Source organism: Podarcis pityusensis (assembly GCF_964106645.2).
Source record: "Podarcis pityusensis genome assembly, chromosome: 7".
Lineage (NCBI taxonomy): Eukaryota > Metazoa > Chordata > Lepidosauria > Squamata > Lacertidae > Podarcis > Podarcis pityusensis.
This window is the reverse complement of record NC_138031.1, coordinates 44,482,920-44,507,555: the sequence shown is the minus strand read 5'-3', so window position 1 is coordinate 44,507,555 and position 24,636 is coordinate 44,482,920. Positions and strand designations below refer to the sequence as shown.

General features: G+C 41.4%; 1 protein-coding gene across 1 annotated transcript in view; it reads right to left on the bottom strand.

The window, feature by feature from the left end:
• CHST9 (carbohydrate sulfotransferase 9) overlaps positions 1-19,424 on the bottom strand; it is a 58,936-nt gene extending 39,512 nt beyond the window's left edge. The window contains exons 1-2 of the mRNA XM_081014461.1: positions 19,180-19,424; positions 9,407-9,618 (exon numbers count right to left, since the gene is read on the bottom strand). Of these exons, the coding sequence (XP_080870587.1) occupies positions 9,407-9,506 (100 nt within the window). The 5' untranslated portion in view covers positions 9,507-9,618; positions 19,180-19,424. The remainder of the gene's footprint in view (positions 1-9,406; positions 9,619-19,179) is intronic.
• Between the last annotated feature and the right edge of the window lie 5,212 nt (positions 19,425-24,636).

Here is a 24,636-nt window from a genome sequence, read left to right as displayed (position 1 = left end):
TCTTACGCCTGATGTTAGTCAGAATCTTTTCCAGGCTACCCAATTCCCTCAACATAAGAGCCCTGCTGGATCTAAACCAGCTTCCTATCCTCATAGAGTGCTTCTGGGAAGTCTGCAAGCAGGAGCTGACTACAACAGCACTCTTTTGACTTGTGATTCCCAGCAACTGTTATCCATACCTAAGAAGAACCTGGCTGATGGACCAGAGCAAAGGGGGTCCATCTAGTCTAGCATTCTGTTCTCAGAGTGGCCAACCAGATGCCCCAATGGGAAGCCCACAAGCAGGAAAGGAACACTCCTCACTTGTGATTCCCAGCAACTGGTATTCAGAGTCACAAATCAGAATTTCTATAACGACTTTCAGTGGTACCTCGGGTTACAGACACTTCAGCTTACAGATGCTTCAGGTTACAGACTCTGCTAACCCAGAAATAGTACCTCGGGTTAAGAACTTTGCTTCAGGATGAGAACAGAAATCACGTGGCAGCAGGAGACCCCTTTAGCTATAGTGGTACCTCAGGTTAAGAACAGTTTCAGGTTAAGAACAGACCTCCAGAATGAATTAAGTTCTTAACCTGAGGTACCACTGTATTTACAATAACTAACATTAAGAATAGGAATTATCAAATTCTTCCATAATTCAAAGAGAACACAATTTATTACAATTAATCACTTAAAATCTTCCTTGCTTTCATTTTGGCAAAAGTATCAATTACATATCAAGGGATTTGGTTAGCAAGGGGGTGTTCCAGAGCACTGTTTAGTCCCTGCTGTGTCGATTGAGTTTCAGTTAGTAAAGCTCAAGAATGTGGACAAGGTACTTGGATTGGTCAGGGCAACCACTTGCACCCTGGACCCTTGCCCCTCTTCACTGACCAAAACTAGCAGGGAGGGTAAAGCTCCCTGGGCCAGGGAGGTGAAATATGAATGATTCTCCCCCCACCCCACCCAAGATGTGGGGTGTGGGGGACAGAGTGATAAATCCAGCAAAGTAGAACATAGTAGCAAAATTTCTGAGTAAGTGAAAATCTGCTGTGCACACTGTCAACAGTTAACCTCACATGATATAACTCCACCCTACTCCTAAAAAACTTTTGCAAATGAAGAGGAATAAATTGAAAGTGCCGCTTTGACATTGAACAGTAACTAAACAGTTCCCTGCTTGTTCCACACAGGCGAGAGGACAGTATAATTAAACAGTTCATAAAAATGGATTTGACAGCAGCTGATCTATAGTCTTTGGTGTACACATTGTGCCTCTGAACTGGAATGGTTTTATTTCTGCTCTAGTTATAAAGGTTGATAAAAACATCCAGGCTTTAAAAATAATAAACTGCTTGAGAAAAAATTCTGGTTAATGATCCTTGCACTTGATTATCAAATTCCCTAAACCCTGATAAGGACACCTCAGATACTGACTAGGTTGTGAGATATCCCTCAATACAAAATAACTGTATCCTTTATTCTGGGTGGGAGGGAAAGGAGAACACAGACACAACTTGGCTCCATAGTACAAGAAATACATTTTTTCATTATTTCAGAGCCCTTCTGGTCTAATGAACTAACAATGCAGCCTTGTGCGGTATTTCAATTTTAATTATGTCAATGTTCTGGCAAGCTTAAAAGCTGAAGTTTAAATAAAACATTGAAAAGGAGTAAAACAATCAAGAGTGCCTTTACCAAAAATCCCATAATTTTATACATAACTAAACTATGTGTATTTTGCCACTGGCGAGAGCTTTACAATACTTCTTCAAATTCCAGTCTTGTGCTAAATGGGTTTTTCTGAGTGAAATCCTGCTGCCTGATTGAAAAAAGAAAAAAGGTACAAATACGATACAAAAAAACTCCCTATGTTGACACATTGGATTGCACTGAAAGTGCGGCCCATCTGCCAGGCTCAGCATCTGAACAGCATACTGTTTGCAGGGCTTAAGACACAATGAGTGCAACTGATTGTTGAAGAAAGGCCTACAAAAAGATACAAGAGGAGGCAATTATCTATGAGGATCTCCATCTTCTGAACACCTCCTTGTACTGAAAACATAAAAATGTTCCTCAAAGGCGGCACTACAGTTGTTTTATGAAAACACTAACCGTTAATTAAATGACACAGTATTCATTTCCACTATTAAGTACTAAGTAGTTCTGAGAGATCTTTTGATAAATAGGAAAGTGTGTCAACAGTACAGTGAACCTGGGACTGTGTATCACTACCATTGAACACAGGCCAAGAGAAAGAGAAAGATCAACAGAAAGTCATGCAAGAAGCCCTTTAGCACTGATTGGGCCAAGGCCTGGAATCTATAAAAGCCTCGAGATCAGGCCTTGGTTTCTTTCATCAGTACCAAAGGGATACTTGGGTTGCTCTGTTACTCTGCCACAAAATCTCCCCTTCAGAGAGGAGCCATAGTTCAGTGGCGAAGTGCATGATTTATGAAGCACAGGTTTTGTCCCTGGTAAGTTCCAGTAGGGCTGGGGAAGACCAATGCCTGAAATCCTGGAGGTAGCAACCAATCAGTGTAGTCAATACTGAGCTAGATAGACCAATGAAGAAAGTACTTCTTCACACAGTGCATAGTTAAGCTATGGATCTTGCTCCCATAAGAGACAGGTGGATTTAAAAGAGGATTCGACAAATTAATGAAGGGGAGGGCTGTTGTTGGCTCTGCTTCCAGTTGAAGGCAGAAATGCTTATGAATACCAGTTGCTGGAAAGGGGAGAGTGATTTTGTGCTCAAACCCTGCTAGCAGGTTTCCCATAGGCAAGTGGTGGGCCACTTTGAGAACAGGATGCTAGACTAGATGGGCCACTGGTTCAATCCAGCAGGCACTTCTTATCTGACTCAGTATTTAAAGCAGCTTCCTAGGTTCTTAGTATTGCACTTTCCCCGCCATGACTGGGTAACAATTCAGATGAAAGTGAACGCACGTGTACACACACAGCTGTTCATTACAGTGGTGCCCCGCAAGACGAATGCCTCACAAGATGAAAAACTCACTAGACGAAAGAGTTTTCCGTTTTTTGAGTCATTCCGCAAGACGAATTTCCCTATGGGCTTGCTTCGCAAGACAAAACATCTTGCGAGTTCTTGCGAGTTTGTTTCCTTTTTCTTAAAGCCGCTAAGCCGTTAATAGCCGCTAAGCCGCTAATAGCCGCTAAGCCGCTAATAGCCGTGCTTCGCAAGACGAAAAAACCGCAAGACAAAGAGACTCGCAGAATGGATTAATTTCGTCTTGCGAGGCACCACTGTACTTGTAGAAAAGTCTTTGCCCATCCTATTTTCCTCTTTCATATATATTTCTATAAATGACCCTCTATTTATGTTTCTATATAAAACCCTCACTCCTAGGTGTTTATTGCAAGCTTCTCTGGAAGACCAAATCGGATGCTTCTTCCCTGATCGTTAATCAATCTTTCACTAGCCAATTCAGAATTTGCTTTTGCTTTCAAACATTTATTTATCCACATTTACCTGAGAGGTATGATTAATCATAGTCTGTTGCTAGGATACAGATGAAAGTTCATTTAAGCTTAATGTTTCCCTTTGTAAAATAATGCCACAAGGAATACACAGGTTGGTGGCAAGGAAATGACCTTGTATAAATGACATTTAAAACCAACCCCTAAACCTAAAGAAATCTGAAAAGAGTATGGGTGCACGGGGAAAAATAAGATTGAATGTTTAGCTTGCAGAGCACAGCTTCACTTGGAAATTAGATTTTATGAAAAAGTACCATATAGTATGATATTGGGGGGAAATTTACAGTTCTTAAAAATAAGTATTAGGTAGAAAGGAAAGCATTTGATAAAACTACATTATTTAAAATTTATCTACTATGGGTTTGGGCCAAGATTCAATGAAATGCATGAGGATGTATTTTTCCATTTATTTTCCATGTTTAGGGCATAAAACTATATGCCACATGGATCTGCAAAAGCTAATATGATGGGACAGTTCTCTGTCTTCTTTTCCACACATGGAGAATACTTGGAAAAGAAGGCAGGGAGGCAAAGACAACATTAGGGTCTTCTCTAGTTAAGACTATCCACTTTCCACTTTCCACTTGGCAGGGCCAATGAACATCTACTGTTTCCACAAATATTTAATGGTATACAGTTGAAAAGTGTGGCTCAGCATCAAATGGAATGATGCATTCTTCTAATATAGTTTACTGCTTTTGAAGCAGCATACAGGATGAAGTGTGGGCAATTGTTGTGGAGGAGGCGAAAACAAAGTATTGTTACCTATAATTCATCCAATCAAGATTGTGTGTGGTTAGTTCTACCAATTTGCAAGGCTCAACTGCCACATTAGAGGAGGCTGGCACATGATAGGCTCTGTTGCCCCTATAACACATATAGAGAACTGTAACATGCTGCCCTTATCTCCTTTAGGAACAAGGGTGAGATAGACCTTTTAATAAGGAATTAAACAAACATCTAATGAAGACAACCCCAGGTTCCCAGCTGCCATACCAATCTTGAGGTTATCTACACATGGGTCACTTTAGTCAGGCTATCCCTGCACCAGCCACAGCTTGGAAAAGATGTTCCTTGCCACTTCGTGCAACCAGCACAAGGGATGGATCCAGGATCACCACCAGACTGTGTACCACCTACTCGTTCAGAGATAATGCAGCCCCATCTAAAACAGGCAGCCTACTCAATTCCTAGTCCCGGACTTTATCTTTTCAAGAATCAGCTTCAGCTTATTGGCCCTCATCCAAATCACCAGTATGTCCAAGAACTAGTCCAAGCACTGCATAACTGCACCTGATTAAGATGTTAGAGAAATGGAGCTGAATGTCACCTTCTCCAGATCCTCTAATGACCACTCTAAGGGATTTAAAATAAGGTTAGACAAATGCATGGATGATATCAATGACTACATCACGGTAGCGCACCACCATCAGTATCAGAGGCAGAATGTCTCAGAATATCAGTTGCTTGGGAACAAAAGTAGGGAGTGTGCTGTTCAGCTCATGCCCTGCTCACAGGCTTTCCATAATTATCTGGTTGCCCACTGTGAGAACAGGATGCTGGGCTAGATGGAACTTTGGTCTGATCCAGAAGGTCACTTGTAATGTTCTTCTTATTAGAACATACCCTCTTGAACCAGTAACCAAACTTCAGGTCTCCCAGGTCCACTCCACTCCACATATGAGTTCTTGGCAAATGGAGAAGTATCACATGGAAAGATGAACCCTTCTCTTAGTGAAGAACACTGGATACTTCTTACATTTCCCATGTAATGGCGCAACTTGAGCATTGCCCAGCTGTTCCTTTTTATGGCAAGAAAGCTGAACTGGACGACAGAGCTCCAAGCTGCTTCTGTCTTTGACCGTCCCATATACAATCAACTTGTACCGAAGAATTACCCTGCACATTTAAGTGTATGGGAGACTTTTAAATTCAGCATTTCATTTAACACAGATGCATAAGAATCCCATAATTCATCATTCACCATGAAATCACTTGAAAGCTGAGGATTTAATAGCAGGGTGGAGTACAGAGTACCTATTATTATAATTCTTTCACAACCCTTACAAATCATAGGGCTACATGTTGACTCTCATCCTGTCAAGTATTGTGGTAAATAATTAAAAACAAAGTACATTTGACAAATAATGAAACGTTGTGCCATTTCCCCCTTGATTAAGAAAGCAAATAATCACATAACTCATTCATTGCAATGGATTTTCAGCCTATTAGAGTGGATTAAGAAGGTTTTTGTGTACAATAAATGGAATTTATATCCCATTGAAGAGGTAATGAAGAGACTGGTTTCTTGAATTATAAAAGCTGGGAAAGGAGCATGCTACTTATATTTGTAACCTCCATTCTTATGTTCTGAATGATGGAACAATAATGAGCACAAGGTTTTTTGTTGTGGGTTGTTTTTTTTTTAAAAAAAAGTCATTTGAAGTTATTCACATCTGACTGCCATTTTTAGCCCTTTTGGGGGTAAGAGGCAAGCTTGACTACCACAACTGCAAATAAGTTAAATGAAGTTTTAATTAGACAGAAAGTTAGCAGAACTCTTTTTTGTATCTCATTCACCATTGCAATTTGTACAAATTTGTTGCCAATGCAGTTAATATGACATTTTGTCTCATTGCATGAAGGAGATTGGTCCCATCTTTTGATTTAACATGTTCATTGGAAACTGTATCTGTTCATCTCATTTCTAACTTCCATTAGAAGAAACAAAGTACAATCTTTGAGGCTCATGTTAACCCTGTCCATCCTCGTTTTGCAGAAGTGTGCTGCTTAACTGACCTCAACAACACCATAAAACCTGCATAAAACCTCTGCAATTCTCTTAGTATTCTCTGTTTGACGAAAACATGTTGTTTTTTCTTGAAGAAAGCAATATAATCACTGTCTTGTGGTTTCATGAAAGAGTTTCTATCAGTGGAGATAGAGTGCTGGAACCTTCACACACACCCAACACAAAGGAAAACTCCTCTCAGCTCCCCACCAGTAAAATAGGGATTTGTTTCATCAAGAGTATGAGTAAGAATGGAACACTTGTGCAGATGTAGAGTTTGAGTTCTTTATCACAGCTGCTTTGATTAGGAAAAAAGTTGTTAATGGATTTCTTTTGTTGTGTATACATTTTTAGCCTCATTAAGGATTACAAAATGAAACACAGAACAGCATTCTTGACTGTCCTATTCAATAAAGCTTTGAGATCTTGCACATTTCTGAGACTCTAAACTGAAGATCACCTTAAACTAGGTAAGAGTGCTTTGATCTCCTTTACTAATAATACACTGCACTATGAAAGTACAAGTGTTGAATTTGAATGCAAAGCAAGAGAGGGATATGGTTTTGAACGGTGTGTATTTCAAGTTTTCTCAGAGCTAAGCTGTCCTGTAACAGAAGACCCCAGAGCACTTTTGGAAGGTGATGAGTTGACAAGTCTTTCTCTCTCTCTCTCTTAACACAGTGACAACAGCTGTTCAACATTTTGCTGAGCATGTATGCCCTTTGAGAAGACTAATTTGAAGTTGAGTTATTCCCAGCAAGAGTTCATTTTCTTAGCATAGCCCACATGCCATTTTAATCAGCAGTAAAACATAACTTACAGCAGGCACAAAAAACGCAGTAGCTTATTGGGGGAAATCATCACAAAAACTTGTTTGCATGTCCTCCATGACACCGAATTGGCTGCATATCTCCTATTGGGAGACTTCAGAACTGTAAACATGACCTCGAACCATTCCATGATAATCTCCTCCTTACTAAGTAGTACAATGCACCTTACTGAAAGAAGTTGTCTAAAGTCCTCATCTGTGCCCTTACATTTATCTTCATTTTGCAGTGTCTGAAATAATTGCTATTCCAGTGGAGAGGCAAATATGGAGTTTTGGCTGGTTGAGGGGAAAAAGAGCTGTGATTCTCAATATAATTTCCAGGCTTCATTCACAGTCATGGGCCTTACATGTGCACAGTCAGTCTCCTCCTTTTCTAAATATAGTTTCTTGAATTGCCTCTCTATATTGAAATTACTTTTTTTTTATTCATAACACCACAATAGTCTATTGAGTCATTAAACCTAGTAGAATATTGGATAGAAATACTGACTGGTTGTTCATTGTACAAATTAGGATATTAGTACAGATATACCATGAAGAGCAACATGCAAGCCTGCCTTCCAAACATAGCCAAATTATGGTTTAGTGAGATGTGAAGGTGTTCGGCTTGCACACTCCCTACTCCTTCTCCTGCACACACACACCTGCCTGTTGGGGGAGGGGCAGGGGGAGGGGAGACGCTGCTACCAAAATGCTGCCCCAAAGGGAGTTGTACCTTTGGGGTGGCACTTCATGGGGGGGGGGATTAGGGCATGGGCCAGTCCCCTTGTTGACATACAAAGGAACGCAACCAATTCCATTCATTTAGAAGCCATGGCAGAAAGTGTTTCTCTATTAGTGGGCTTCTTTGCAGGCCAAGTGCAACTTAAAATCCTATTAAAAAGAAACTAACAAATTATTTAATGAAGAAGTGAGGACTTCCTTATTCCAACAGACTTTTGGGAACTGACTGTTTTTAATGAACTGTGTTGTTTTTATTGCAATTATGTCTAATACACACCCACCCACCCCCCGGTATATTGTAGCTTTAAATTATATTAATGTTTAATTGTTTTTTTAATGATAAAAATGTTTTTAGTTGTTCTTAATTTTATTTGTAAACCACCTTGAGTCCCTGTCAAGGAAAAAGATGGCATATAAATAAATATACCATGATGATAATGATTTAAATTTTTAGATCATATATTCATGCTGGATGTGCCTGGCTGCTGCTGCTTTTAAATTATTAATTTTGCTATTTATGCTTTTGAGTGTTAATTGACTCTTGACATCTTTGGACTAAATAATGGCTTACTAATGTTTGTAAGATAGAAAAAAATGCTGCTTCTTATTTCCTAAAAGTATACAGCATGACTTCCAAACTCTGTACTGTACTTACATATATATATTTTTTGCCACCTATAAAGTAATCAAGTAGTGGTCTAAACATTCCCAACAGTATTCAACATTTTGAACTAGTAAAAGCAAATCATTCACTTGTCTAACTTTTGCTAGGATTTCTCTCAAATAAGCTATGTAGCCTCTTACCCAACTACATTTTCCAACTTCCTCCATATTTCCCCCCCTTTTTTTTACTTCAAACTAATTATGGAAAAGGGACGTGGGTGGCGCTGTGGGTAAAACCTCAGAGCCTAGGACTTGCCGATCGTATGGTCGGCGGTTCGAATCCCTGCGGCGGGGTGAGCTCCCATCTTTTGGTCCCAGCTCCTGCCCACCTAGCAGTTCGAAAGCACCCCTAAGTGCAAGTAGATAAATAGGTACCGCTTTATAGCGGGAAGGTAAATGGCGTTTACGTGTGCTGCGCTGGTGCTGGCTCACCAGAGCAGCTTCGTCACGCTGGCCACGTGACCCGGAAGTGTCTCCGGACAGCGCTGGCCCCCGGCCTCTTAAGTGAGATGGGCACACAACCCTAGAGTCGGACACGACTGGCCCGTACGGGCAGGGGTACCTAATTATGGAAAAGAAAAACATTATGCACAGTGGGTGGTCTACTCTGACCACAAAGTTAAATACCATGTAATCCCTTAAATTCTACTTAATCAGGAGCCATTCATTTCAGATGAGTAAACATGGCTGCTTTGGAATTCTTTGATGTATTAGCTGTTAACTTTCAGAGACGGTCATACATGGAGATTTCTCCCCCCTCCCCACTCAGCTTTATCTTGCGAATGGTTCAACCCACATCTGTGTGATTACACTAGCCACTTCTCAAACGGTGTGTGCGCATATCACAAGCCCATGCCATTGTTTATTTTTCCACTGAACAGCTGATATGGATTTAGCTAGCTTATTAGTTATTTTACCTGTATGTTGTTCTTCAATCCAATCTTGCAGGTACATGAAGAGGAATAAACCCATTATTCCAAACATCAGTACAGATACATAGACTAGTTTTAGGTTCATGGCCCTATCGGAGGACTACATTTCTACTCGCTTCAGAGGATTGCACAATATACTTTTCAGATGCTTTCAGTTCATTATCTTTTTCTTCTTCTGTTTTTCTGGAAATGCCAATCTGGAAAAGACACAATAAGATAAATTCATTTTTCTAGTGCACTCTTCTTATGAATATCACAGCATACTATATATACCTTTGCAGGTTCCCCCCTTCCCTTTTATTTCTCCAAGTGAAAGGAACCAACAAGCTTGTGTTTTCTTCTGGGACTGTTTTCCCCACTTCCTCAGTAATTCAGCTTTGGATTTAAACTGGGAGTTGTGAAGATTCTTAAAATCTGATGCCTATAAAAAAGGCTCATCTCAGGATTGCACAAAGTTTTCTCAAACTTTCTCTTACTGCTAAAGGTAAAGGCACCCAAGATTGTGAGAAACTAAACCAAATAACAGCCTTGGGAAACAAATCAGCACAACTGTACTACCGTTTCCTAGCAGAACACTTGTTCACATGTGCTTGGATTGTTATAAGAATTTTAAGGTCATATATATAAAATAAATGTTCATAAATGTACCAATGTATGGAGCAGCACAGGAACACCTTCCTGAAACCATTTTGACTCCCAAACTGACCAAATGTTTTCTCTGCAAGGAGGGAGGGAGTGAGGGAACTTTCCCATTGTCTCAGGAAGTGGGTAATCACCAGGCAATCAGATAAGGCATTATCAGAAAATCGGCCAGACAGGAAAAACAACAACACTCAAATTTCTGTTGTAGACCTTCTTTTCTGTGATGTAGGTATGATGTATGGAGGGGTGGTCTTGAGCTCCAGGGCAGGGAATTTGAAATGTCTATATAAGGGCAGGCACACCTTTGTTAGGGGTCCTCCTCTGTCCTCCTGCATGTGAGGGGAGCACCCTGTTGCAACAGTTTTAATAAAGATCAGGCTTACTAGCTGCTTAGCTACTCAATATTCTCTGGTTGGCCCCTGTTATTTTCTCCTACCAATAGGGAACCCACGTAAGGATTCTATATGGGCTCTTGGATACCCCATAAGGGGAAAAGGGCAGATTTTGTTTACAACAGGGTAAAATTTAGAAGGAAACACCTCTGACTTGAGAGGAGAACCAAAAGAATAAAAATTAAAATTAAATAAAAAAGTTCTGAACCTCTTACACCACTATTGTCGAGATGAACAGCTCTCTGGAAGCAGGAGGCAGTATAAATACACTAATATGGGAAGCCAATGCAATGCCGTACCTTCAACAATATTCCTATAGGCCAAAAGTTAGCTCAGTGGCAGTTCCTATTAAAAGCACAAACCTGGCTCTGCAAGGAACATGCATCAAGGTTTGTTTTTTTATAGGACCACTTTGCAGTCATCGATTCAAACTACATAGGAAACAACCCTATTAAGAGCCAGATTCTCACCAGTGGCTTCAAGTGGAACAGGCTCAAGCCCAAAGCTTTCTGAAGAATAATCTTACTTGCAACACAGAGCCTCAGGAGAGGGAAATCATTAATTTAAATGCCCTTCACCTGCCACTCAAAAACAGCAGGATGTTAGAGTTGACGAAAACGCAATACAGAACCTTTTGTAGAATGCTAGAGAAAGTAAAGCTTCTTAAATTGCTTTTAAAATCTAGCACATTGTAATTCAATTGAGTATAGTATAGAGGGAGTATTAAATTGCAAAGCAAAAAATCCAGCCTATCCTGAAATTCAGTACAATGATGCCCTTGGAAAGAATATTCAATAAGCAGTGTTTCGAGTGAACTAAAGAAAAAAATAAGTAATAAGGTAAAATAAGACAGTTGGGAACAATCATTTGAGAAATATTTGATGTTTTGTTTGCCATTCTGGTGGTGAAGTTTCTATTTGTAGACCTAGATCTCTGCAGAAGAACAGGCCTATAAACAAGTTATATAAGATTGAACACCATATGGTATACAGACAAATGAAATTGGCCCTCAAATACTGGATTCTCCATAAGTTTCAGAGCCAGCTTTTTGGCTCTTATTAAGAGAAACGTATAATGTAAGCAATAGCTATCATAGGAACCTTTTAAAAAATGTAGCCCAGAAGTCTGAAAATAAAATGATTCTGCACTGATAAAATAATACAGAAAAGTTAAGGACTACATGATAATTCCAACCAAATGCTGCACAGGGAACAAAACAACTTAAATGTCAGTATAGGATGATTATCAGAATGCCAAGTTGTGTTTAAGTAAATAATAATAACAAAGCTAATTTTTAAAATGTCTAGCAGATACTGAGCTCAAACACCAGTAAGTTTTTGGAAGGTACCCAACCCTGTGCCAGTGTGCTGAAAAGGTTTGCTTTCCACAGGGGGTGGAAAAGCTGTGGCCCTCCAGAGGTTAAAACCACAGATTCCATCATCCATGATGACTGGCCATGCTGGTTGGGGCTAATGCGAGCTGAGAGGTCAGCAACATCTGGAATGCCACAGGCTCCCCACTCTGCACAGGCACTAGCACTTACTAGCACAGTGACAGAGGCATGGAAGCAATTTGGTTCATTGTACCACAGGTTGCAGTTCCTCACTGGACAACTGCTGTCCATCCTCCTCTATCAGGGCCAAACTGCATGTTTTGTTAAAAGGGCATGGTGCTACATGATTCTTTTAAAACTTTAAACAAAAGCTGCAGGGAGGGGCTGATAAGAATTGGGGCAGAACCAAATAAGAATTAGGATCACAGCATTATGCTCACCTTGATGAAAGTCCTTCTGCCCCTGAGCTGCTATTTCCATAAGGGGAAAAGCTGTCATTAGGCTCAGGTTTGGTTTTATTTGAATTTTGGCAACAACAAATGCATGGCTTTGACATGGAGCCCGCTCAAACCAGAGACCTGTCTCAATCAGGCTGACTAAATATCTATTTTTCCTATGGGTTTATGAGCATCTAAATGAGCTCAAATGCATTCAAGTTACCAGGTCAGGTCAGGTCAGGTCAATTACTTGCTATAGCAGGCATGAACTTGCTGGTGATGAATGATGAGAAAGCTAGGTTGGGGCAAAATTTGTTTTCATCAGTGGTTGAAAATATTTTAGGTGCAATGTAAAATCGTTTATGTTTCTTTTGCTTTTTTAAGGCTGGCTCAATTACCTGAGAAGTAAAGAAATAACAGCATCGCCAGATGAACAGCTGTACTCCATCTAGGGGGTTGTGAAACTAAGTTGTATTGATAATTGTTGTCCTCTCTGCCCTATAGATTTCTGAATGAAGGCTGTTGTCAGAGGGTTCTATCCTTCATTTTGTTGCTATTCATGCACACATCTTGATTAACTACATTTTTAATCAGCACTTCATTAATTGATCCCAGAGAGTTACAACAAAATTAAAACAACAATTAAAACAATCCAAACTAAATAAGAGAAAGCTATAATCAGGGGCGGGGAACCTTAGGCGTAGGCCAGATGTGGCCCTTCACTGGTCCTGATTCACAATGACCCTAAATGTTTTTGCCAGGCTGCAATTTGTCCTTGAATGCTGATAATGCTGCTTGCCTGCCTAAACGAAGGATAGAAGGAAGGATAAGTGTGTGTTGGAGCTAGACTACTGTAGGATTGACATTTATTGCTTTTCCCCATTTATGTCTCTGACCCTTCCCAACACTGGTATGTGGGCTCCAGCAGGGTGCCCAGGAGGGAATGCAATCCTTGGGCTGAAAGAGATTCCTCACCCCTGATCTAAATCAAATGCACAATAAAAATTTCTGCCACATCTACTGTAGCAGTGGGCCAACATCCCATAAATACCTAGGCGAACAGGCATGCTTGAACCTGGTCCCAAAATGTCAACGAGGTCAACGCCAGTTACATTTTCATAGGAATGGCATTCTATAACTGGGACACTGCCACTGAGAGAACCCCATGTTGTGTCAGCACCTAATGAATTTCCTCTGGTGTAGAACAATGAAAAGCCCCTGATCTCCCAAAACTAGGAACCTGAGCAGATTGATATATGGAGAGGCATTCCTTTAAATACCAGGACCCCAAGTCATTTCGGGCTTTATAGCACAACAGTGTCATCTGAAATGCAGCACAGAATTGAACAGGTGGCCAAAGGAAATCTTTCCAATCAATATGGCATGATCTGATGGCTGCCCCAGTCAACATTCTTGCTAACTGAAGGTTTTGGGTTTATATTTAAAGGTAGGAGGTTCAAGGAAGTGGTTTGTCACAAAAAGCAGGAAAAGAAAAGAGAAAGGAGAAATGGCATGGGGGGCGGGGAGCATTAGTTCTTTTTTAAAAAAAAACCAAAACACTGGTTGCATGCTGGCTGCTGGGGCTCACCTGTGGTTGCTGCCTCAAATTCTACTTTAAGAATTTTGGCAGTCACACAATTTTATTGTGTTTAGGCAGAGTTTTAATTAAGACTCACACACTTCAGGCTCAGACTATTTGCACAGTTATTATTCTGCATAAGATTTGAAAAATGCCAGCCTGATTAATTAGTGCAGTTAATACAATGATTTGTGATCTACAGCCTGCGCTCATAAGCTTCATTAAAACCATGACTATGACACGAAGATAGATCATTGCCTTCTGTGTCAGACACAGCAGGAGGTAACTTTTTCTATTAGAATTCTCTGTAAGGGTTCTTAAGTTTGTGCCATTAGCATATTGCTAAGGAATAGTCTCTTTCACACAAAAGTCCCAAAAGTTCTACAGACCTCAATTCTATCACCTGGGAATTCACCTCATGTGATAAATTTAGTTTATGCCACCCTACTTGAATGCAAGAGCTCTACAGTGAAGTATGTCTCTATGAAGTTGAAAGATATGAGCAAGATGTTATTGTTCTGTTATCAGAGAGATACTCTTTAGAGAAACATGGGTTTTTTTAATGAAAAGCACAAGAATCAGAAAGCAACAATTTTTTTTAAAAAAATAAAATAAATCCAGAATACAGTGGTACCTCGGTTTAAGAACAGTCTGGTTTAAGAATGATTCAGTTTACAAACTCTGCAAAACCGGAAATAGTGTCCCAGTTTGAGAACTTTACCTCGGTCTAAGAATGGAATCCAAACGGTGGAATGGCACTGGCACTGGGAGGCCTCATTAGGGAAAGCACGCTTCAGTTTAAGAACGGTTTTAGTTTAAGAATGGACTTCCGGAACGGATTAAGTTCATAAACCGAGGTACCACTGTATTGGAAGAGTCCTGATTTTGGAAACATTTCGGGCTGAGAACACCAGCATCCTAAAACAAGTTACTTCATCTTATTTATTCCTATTCCTTTATGTTCCACACTGAAAATCTTTACTCTGCTCAGAAGGAGCTGGCCAGCAACCAACCCAGCAACTTCATTTCATGCCTGCAGCAACAATGATTGAAAGCAACTCAACCAGCATGCAGAAAATACTGAACGAAGAGTAGCATGCCCAAGTATAACCAGAACATTCCAAACAAGCAGACAAGAATGGGCAGAGCAACATATGGGCATTTTACATTCATACAATAGGCTAGTTTCTACACATGCTCTTCTCTATCTTTCATCTAGGCAAGCACGAAGCATTAACAGAGTTCAAGGATGCATTCCAACCAAGTAAAAATACTTAAGGAGGCTGCAAAGCAGGGCTGGTGACGGATGCAGCCTGGGGAGATGGGGCCTGGCCTGGCAAGACTTTCAAGTGCTAGATAAAGAGGCCTGGAGAGCCCCATGTGACTCTGTACCTGAAGTTCCTAATCCCAGGAATAGTGCTCTCGCAGGTACTTGTGGAAGAAAGAGGGGTGGAAATTGTGCCTGGTTGTATGTTGAGACAAACAATAGGGAAGCAATAGACTTCCAACAGGCTAAGAAGCCAGATTTGGCCTTATAAAACAGCTACACCAGGTAAAAAGACCAGCATAAACCTTAAGAAATCCATAGAAAGTGGATCTGTTTTATAACCAATATTGGGGTAGGGTTTCCCTATAAAGCACCCACATGGAAAGAGTCCAGCAGAAGACATCTTCATAGCTCTCACTGGAGGCAAACGATCTATGAGATGTCACTGACATGCACACCATAGCAGTTGCTTCAAAGAACCCTCATACCATTTTGACACAAAACTTTATTGCAATGCAATATATGATAGACTTTAAAGGGGCATTTGTGCATAATGAAAAGCCCAAATTTCTGGGCTCATTATAGTTCATCAGAAATTAGAAACATATTGGTTAATGGTGCCCAATCACTGCTACCTTGCTCTTCATTTGGCACTAAAAAAGGTAAAGGGACCCCTGACCATTAGATCCAGTCATGGCTGACTCTGGGGTTGCAGCGCTCATCTCGCTTTATTGGCCGAGGGAGCTGGCGTACAGCTTCCGGGTCATGTGGCCAGCATGACTAAGCCGCTTCTGGTGAACCAGAGCAGAGCACGGAAATGCCGTTTACCTTCCCGCCAGAGCGGTACCTATTTATCTACTTGCACTTTGACATGCTTTCGAACTGCTAGGTTAGCAGGTGCTGGGACCGAGCAACGGGAGCTCACCCCATTGCGGGGATTTGAACCACCGACCTTCTGATCGGCAAGCCCTAGGCTCTGTGGTTTAGACCACAGCACCACCCGCTGATTATACTACTGAAACCTTAATTCTGCTAGTCCCCTGCTAATTATTCAAAATATGCAACAACCTGAGCTGAAGCTCATCAGAGTTCGGCCCTAGACTGCACCTTGAAGATCCTTCCCAGTCTTGAAAAGTGTTTTATACGCCACTAGAGAGGGGGACTCAGAGAATGAACATTTCAGTCACACCTGCAAATAGGAACAAGAGTTTCTAATTTTGCAGGATGTATCTCCTAGACAGAATTAAGCACCAACACTTCTGTTTCCTACTATTAATATTAGTAAAGTTAAACAATTCTGTTCTACTAATACTGCTGTAGTTTTCTACATAAAAAAAGCATTTGCTTAAAGCTACAATAGTGTCAAAATGTGGTTTATATTAAGCAGGAGGGGTTGTCAGAACGTATGACACCTATACTTGTTCTCTCTGCTGGGGGGTACAGAACACTGGACAGGAAGATGGCAGAGATACAGAAATGTTCACACTGAGAAGTACAGCAAACACATTCAGAGAGTATTTCACTTCTTTCCTACAAGAGGAAACCAGAGAAAGTGTCAGCACTGGACAGAACTGTAGCAGTATTAAAAACAAAACACAACACAAAATAGACTACTAACTAGTAATCCAGTGAAGTCAGAAGCTGCAGTAGCACATACTAAAAACTAAGCCCAATTAAACAAAACCGGACTTACTTCTAAGCAAGCATGTCGGACACATTCTTTTTTTGTTAAAACTTTTTTGTTTAACAAACAGTAAATCATAAACTGGAGTAAACTTTAACTAGCAAAATGATACTATACATTTGGGTCTGCAATGACCCAGCATCTGATTTGCATGCAGAAGGTCCCACGTTTAAACCCTAGCATTTCCCAGTAGGGCTAGGAAGGACTCGTGTCAGAAAACCTGGAGAGCTTCTTCCAGTCAGTGTAGTCAATACCAAACTAGATGGAACAAGGGTCTGACTCACTGTAAGGAAGCTTTCTATATTCCTAATTCTCAATATACATGATAAAAAAGGATTGCAAATTCAGTTGTATGTGGATCATAATCACAAAATTGTCCCATAATTCAAGCAGTTCTTTCCATAACTGATTAAAGTGGTCTTTGTCTGTTATCTCCACTTTGAATAAAAGTTATGAAGTTATGGAACGTCCCAAAGAATACTTCAAGTCCATTTGTGTGGTAGCCATTTGCATCCAGCAGGGTAATTTCTCAGTCAAATAAGAAGCCAAAAACCACTTAATTTTTTTTAAAAAATATTCGTTGTCTGAACAACAGATTTTAATCAAATAGGTCCGCATAAAGCAAAATGGACAGCCATTTTTACCTTTTAGATGGACCTACAGTACAGAAAAACAACAACCCCGTTCTATTTTCTTTCAGTCACACTATTAGCAACTTTAAAGAGTTTTGTGTCAACCAGTTATATGGAACTAACTTATATTCAAGCAATTTCCATACAGAAGCTTATTTTCAAAATGTAGCTAGTGAATTTTTGACGTATATAAATATTTGAACAGCAGATGCTCAAAATGATGTGAATTATCCAAAAAGCATGATTTTCTCAGTTCCTATATATGCCAAGTAAGCAAACTTGACAGTATCCCAAGAAACTTTGTCTTTGTCACTTATGCCTGCTTTTTGCTTTGAGACAAATGTTTTGCACTGCAGTATCTAGAAAATAGTGTCTAGGTGACATTCTCACAAGAATCACTTAAGTCCCTGACTTCTCCTTAACTTTGAAGACTTCTTTTAATGCACGTCAAAGCCCTTAAAAAGCAAACTTTCTTTTTAAGGGTTTTCTGCAACAGCCTAGTTATTCCATTTTCCTGTGATATCTTGATAGGTGTTATACTCAGAATATACAGGAGGGAAATGAATAATTTGAAGCTATCTGAAGACACTTGCTATATTTCCACTGATGTCTGCAGACTGTGGTGTCAGACCTAAATGCACAAACTCAAAGACTTCACGTGTCAACCATCATCACAATTTCCCTCTCTCTCTCTCTCTCTCTCTCTCTTTTAAAGGGTTTTGTCCCATGCAGCTATAAATATGTGCAAACTTTTAAAGACACACATTTAAGAGATGGAAACACAGACTCTGCACCAGCCTCGAGGAACAATGAAATGCATTCTCCGGAATAACTCTTTGTAAAATCAGGATCACACCCAATAAGGGGAGAATGTAGATAGGACCATTTTGATGACAGAGATCCTTAAGTCCTTCTCGCAGGACAAGAGCTAAAAGAGTGACAAAGTGCCTAAAGGTCATCTAAAGATCCTCAACAGTGTGCATGGATTCTTTAGTCTCCTTAACAACACTGCATCCTTACAGTTCGTTTCAAGCATTCAGCGTTCACATTTCTGTTTCAGATATTTTAAAATTCCTAAAAAAAACTCCGAAACCACCACCTCAGCAACCTAAAAGCCCTGTAAGGAAGGCCGGTATGTACTGCAGATGGGAAGGTGGAGCTCGGCTGACAGTCTCTTGCCCAGAGCCACCCCTTTGAGTTGTGTGCAGCCTTTGAAGAAAGGAAATCTCCAGCTCCCACACTTGCTCATTATGGGATGGACCCATAAGACACCGTAGGACGGTCTCCCCCTCGCCCTTAACAGAAGCAGGAACTCGAGAGGGGCAGCACCTGTTGAACTTCCGCTCAACCTGCACCACCAAGAATAGTCCCAGGCTCTCGGGGAAGGAGCGGTCCCCTCATGACACGCAAAAGTTGCGGGGTTTTGCGCCGCGGGACGGGGCTTCCCAAGTGGGAATGGCAAGGGCGTGGCGAAAGAGCCTGTCAGAAAAGGCTCGGGCAAGCAGAGGCAAGCAGGTGCCCCAGAGGCTCCTTCCTCTGCTCTAGTCTGAGGGGGCGAGAAGAGGAGACGAGTTCGCCCCCTTTCTCGCTGGAGGACTCCGGCCAGCCGCCTCGGGCAGCCCCTGCCGCCGCCGCCGCCGCCTCAGGAAGGGCTGCGGCCACTGAGTTCGCCTCATAGGCGGGCAGAGGCGCTTGGAAGCGGACGCGCCAAAAGACGCTGCTTGTTTACCCCGCGCGAGCGGGTCCCCCTCTCCGCCGGCCTCCCCCCTCCTCCCCGGAGAGGGCAGCTTACCTTGCTGGCGCGCCCGCGGCTCGCTGTGGAATGGCACCGGGCGGGACAGAATTCCCCGGCTCTCTCTTCGTCCTCGGCTCGCCGAGCCCCGCCCTGCAAACTTCCCAACCTACCCGAGGACTGGGCGGAGGCGGCAGAAGAGGGCAAAAGTGTCGGAAGGTTCCCCTCAGGCGCGCGCGGCGCCCTCTTGGAGACCTCTCTCCGGCCAGAGCGGAATAGAACAAGCCCCAGCAGCGCGTCTCCTTCTCCCGGGCTGCGCGTGCACCCCCGCCTCCTTTTCGCGCCACCTCCCCCACCCTCGCCCTTACTTTCTGCCAGGAGAAGTTGGCGCTGCACTGAGGCTGCAGCTCTAGGGACGCGGAGCGCGCGCGCGCGGGGAGGGGGACGCTCCTTGGAATTAGCTGCTGGGTTAACCTGATGGTAGTAAGGCGCGCGGACCCCGCTCTGAGAGCGCTGCCCACGCCTCGAGGGGTCCTGCGACTTGTCAGAGCGACGTGACAGGCAGAAAGGGCACAGGTGCACAGTTGTGCATTGTAAGTCGAAGGAGGATTGTTCCGGAAACACGGTTTAGATTTGTATATAAACTTTTTTAAAGGTTCACTTTCTGCTGAAGCCAGTGAGGTTTAGTTATTCAAAAGTATACTTTCTGTGCATGCTTGCAGAGAAGTAAGGTGCTAAGTTTCTGTGTGATAAAAGATAGGATTGCTTGCTTTGCAGGCTCAGAACAAGAAGCTTTATTTTAAAATGTTTTAATAGGTTTTTAAGAAAGGTGTTTTTTAATATAATGACTGATTTTTTGCAGTGTTTTTATTATGTTGGAAGCTGTCCTGAGTTGCTGGGGTAAACCAGTCAGATGGGCAGGGTATAAATAATAAGTTATTAACAAGATTTGGTTCCCCCCTTATTTTCTCCTTCCCCCCTCTTCCACCATGTTGCTCAGTTGTTTAGTCGTGTCCGACTCTTCGTGACCCCATGGACCGGAGCACGCCAGGCACTCCTGTCTTCCACTGCCTCCAGCAGTTTGGTCAAACTCATGTTAGTAACTTTGAGAACACTTTCCAACCATCTCATCCTCTGTCGTCCCCTTCTTGTGCCCTCAATCTTTCCCAGCATCAGAGTCTTCCAGGGAGTCTTCTCGTCTCATGGTGGCCAAAGTATTGGAGCCTTAGCTTCAGGATCTGTCCTTCCAGTGAGCACTCAGGGCTGATTTCCTTAAGAATGGATCTTCCACCATAACATAACTCAAACATCATCATCAACACCATCATCATCATTATCATATTTTTTATTTATTTATACCCCACCCATCTGGCGCATAACCCATTGATACAAGAGGCTATTTATTGATGAACAGTTTAAAACACAACTGGATAGGAGAATGAACCATATGAAGGGTCAAGTCTTAGTGACACACAAGCTGCTTAGCTAGGACCAAGTGGCAAGTGTCCCAACATGGGGTGCAATATTTTTATCTTGTGAGCCGCCCTGAGCTTTTTTGATAAATGGTGGTATATAAATCTAATAAATAATGATGAAGGGGCAATTGCTGCTGTTCATGTTAAATCAGAATTACAATTTTTCTTGTTTCATATATGTGGTTCATGAATATGATTAACAACAACAACAACAACAACAGTCCTGCAAATTACATTTTTTTTTGTTTGATCATTAATACAAATAGCAATTTGAGGGGGGCACACAATATATGGTGCACACTGGGCACAGTTATGGTTAGTTGTGGCACTGCTCATAATAGCAAGAGACACTGTTTACCTGTTACTACCTAAGGCCTATGGTGTTCAATGGTGCTTGCTCCCAAGTAAGTCTGGGTATGACTGGGTGCGCACAGTTCCCCTTCTCTCAGCTGAGGACCAGGTTATGATGACTAGGATGGGGCCATTCCCCCCCCCCCCATCAGGCCACTTGTCTGAGCAGAGAGGTTTAAACTGTGGCCAGTTTAATTTTTTTCTTTATGATGCTGTTGCCAAAATTGATAGCATCTTGGGGAGTTTAGCATCAAGTGTGGGGACTTATGATCCCTGCTAGGCACCCCCACTTGAACATTGAGTTCAATGAGGCTTACAACCAGGGAAGTGAGTATAGGATTGCAGCCTACGAAAGAAAAAGGAAGAAATTTTGCACAGTGGCAGTAGGCTTTGTGTAATTTAAAGTTAGGATGTTTTCCCTGTTGGCCAAACTAAATTACAGCTGCAGTTTTAATGTTGTGCTTTCTTTATCCTCTCACCCCCTTCTATTTTTTGTTATTACATTGTCCTGGAAGCTGTTGTGTTAGCCCTCAATCTTTTTCTCTCTAGGCAGAAAGAAATATGGCAAAGGATTTCCAGGCCATTTATAATCTCTCTGTTCCCCTCTGAATCCTCCACAATTTACAGACATCAAAGTAAGTTGCCCCAAATATTCTTGGCAGAGCTTCATCTTTGCCGAGGAATACAGAACTATTTATTTTTTTCTTTCAGCCATGTAACACTTTGAATCATTCAAGCCAAACTACAACTAGGCTTTCTGTGCTCAATGATTTTGTTTAGATAACAAAGTTGTTCTTACATTTTTGTGATATTGTGATAATAAGTTATGGGGCATTATTTCACTGTGCTGCCTTGCCTTGGCGCTCACAAAGGTTTGGAATTTGGGAGGGTGTGTGTGTCCTGTTGTTTCATTGACCAGGTGCATGTGCTAACCTTCTGTGTGTTTCTTTACATGTCAGGAGGAAATACAATCTTCATTTTGTCAAAACAAACATCATTTTGTCAAAACAATTAGCTGAATGCAAGTATTTTGGGTATGTTTATTTTTAAATATATGGTTACATGTTCTTATGAGATACTTTCTTAGAAAGATGCTTTCCTTTGAGCATTGATAAACACACAGTGACCGAGTTTGCATATAATGCTAAACCAAATCGTGGCTTAGTTTGTGCAAGCAAACACAAACGTGTGAGTTTCCAGAACAAAGCCTGTAGCCACAGTGCTCCCCCTCAATCTATTTTTATTTAAATCCCATTTGCCTATTATCTCCTATGTTTGTTGATGATTTGAACTCTCATCTTCCGTCTACACCCAAAGAAAGTGTGTGTGGAGATTGATTTGAGCAATGTTTCCATGTACTGCATATATCTTTTTGTACTCTAAACATTTTAGTTTTCTTTTTATATATGCTGTTATATGATAATAAAGTATTTTGTTGTATAGGTTTTTTCCTGACCTTTGTATTGTTTTCAACTGTTTCTTTTGGTCAGGGATAGCTTTCCTCTTTCTATATCAATTACCTGGCAAAAGGATACATTACCAAGTGACTGCTGGCAAAAAGCTCATGGTTTCCTCTTTAGGGAAGTTTTTAATGTCTGATGCTGTACTGTTTTTAATATTCAGTTGGAAGCTGCCCAGAGTGGCTGGGGAAACCCAGCCAGATGGGTGGGGTATAAATAATAAATTATTATTATTATTATTATTATTATTCCTCTTGCAAGTGTGATGTTGAATGGACTTGTTCATCTTAGGATTGCAACATTTACAGTGCAATCCCATGCATGTTTGCACAGACATTAATTCCATTGTGTTCAGTGGAGTGTAATCCTGGGAAAGTGTGGTGCATAGAAATGCAATCCTAGCCTTGTGAAACAATATATCTGCAATATTACCCATGCATGTATTTAATGATATTCAATAAGCAGCCCTCAAAAATGTTTCCCCTCTCCTACTTATGAAAACAGCCCAACCTGGACTGCTTCATTATCCCCTTGAGTTTCATGAGTTTCCAACACAAAGCAATCTTATCTCAGCTTCCTGAGCTTGGTAAAACACAATATGTAGCTGTCTGCCATCTAATAGTAACAAAAGAACTTGTGTTACACCCAGTCAGACCATTGGTCTTTCTAGCTATTTTGTTTAGCAGCAGGTACCTTGCTTTTCTGACAAGTCTCTCTCTGATGCAGATGTTGGGGGTTGAATTTGGGACCTTCTACATGCAAAGCATGTGTTCTGCTGCAACTCTTCACAGCTTCTGCCAGCCACTTACAGAAAGGGCTTCATAGAGAACAAACAAAAGGGGAAATATCCAGTTTAGGGGGAAATTTCAATAGTGAGAAAAGCATGAAGGGAAAGGGTTGAAAAGCTCTTTCCCCAGTTCTATAGTCCCAATTTACTTCGTCCACCACCCAGTGTAGCTGCTTTTAACTTTTAAAATACAGTGGGAGATCTGATCAGGAATCTCTGACTACCTTGTCTAGATTAACCCTGGAAAACTTGCACTTGTTTGGCAGCAGTTAATGTCCTTATGTGAGATTGAACAGAAGAAGCACAGTGGTTGAGATCCATCTGTCTCAGGAGACAATGGAAGAATGCACCTTTCAGGGTGAAGTTAAACTGTTGGAAGGTGACTGAGCCTGTTGTGGCTGTACAGACCAATATGGGAGAGACATGTTTTGTTGCAGATACAGATAGTTACAATAAAAAATGTATTGCCTATACAGTTTGTGCACAAAATTTTTACCCAGAAGATGGCAAAAAGTATGTCTCATTTAGAATTTCCAAAGGGACACAGCAGTGAGAACAATGGGCCAGTGGTTTATTAAGTTCAGTAATGATCCCAGAAGCCCCTTCTTCTAGCTGGAACATTCATTTCTCTACTGGCCTTAAGCATGAAGTGGGAGTAGAAATGGGCACGCTTTAATGGACTTCAGCGAATTCTAGCCAATGCTGCATAGCCATTACTGTGAAGGAGAATACTGAGGCTAAAATGTATTTTATTCTTAAGAGAGTCTATACAAATTTATTTTTCCTTCTTTATGGTATCCAGTTCCTGTGAGATTTAGTGGAGCCAATTAGAAGCAGTGATCAAACAAAACAAGCGATATTTTGAACAGTGAGCTGTTCATTTTCTAACATAAACAGGAAACACAAGAAATGCTAGAAGTTGTTGTTCAAGGATTCTCAAGAACTCCAAGTCGCAGAGTTCCATCTGTGGCCAAAGCAGAACCAACAGTCTGTGTGATATCATATTGGCAGAAGGAGGGCGGGAGAAGTATCCTAATTATAACACAGCATAATCATCAGGAACATTGTGGGGAGGGCCATGGCTCATGAAACAGCACATGCTTTTCATGTGAAAGGTCCCAGGTTCAATCTATAGCATCTCTAAGTAGGCCCAAGATGGGAGAGATTCCGTCTGCAATCCTGGAGAATGGCAGCCTGTCAGTGCAGACAATACTAAGCAAAGTGACCAATGGTCTAACTCAGTACCCTGGGGGCAGTGAGAGCCAATGTAGCTAACAGGATTTACCTGCCCCAGAACATATGTGAGCAAATGAGCTGGGGCTCTGCGCTCCTGCCTAAACAGTTCAAGAACCGGAAATGGTGTCAAAAGGGCATGTGTCTGCCATGCATAGTAGATATCTGCACATACCAAACTGTCATGTCTGGCTATTAATCCAAATCCAGC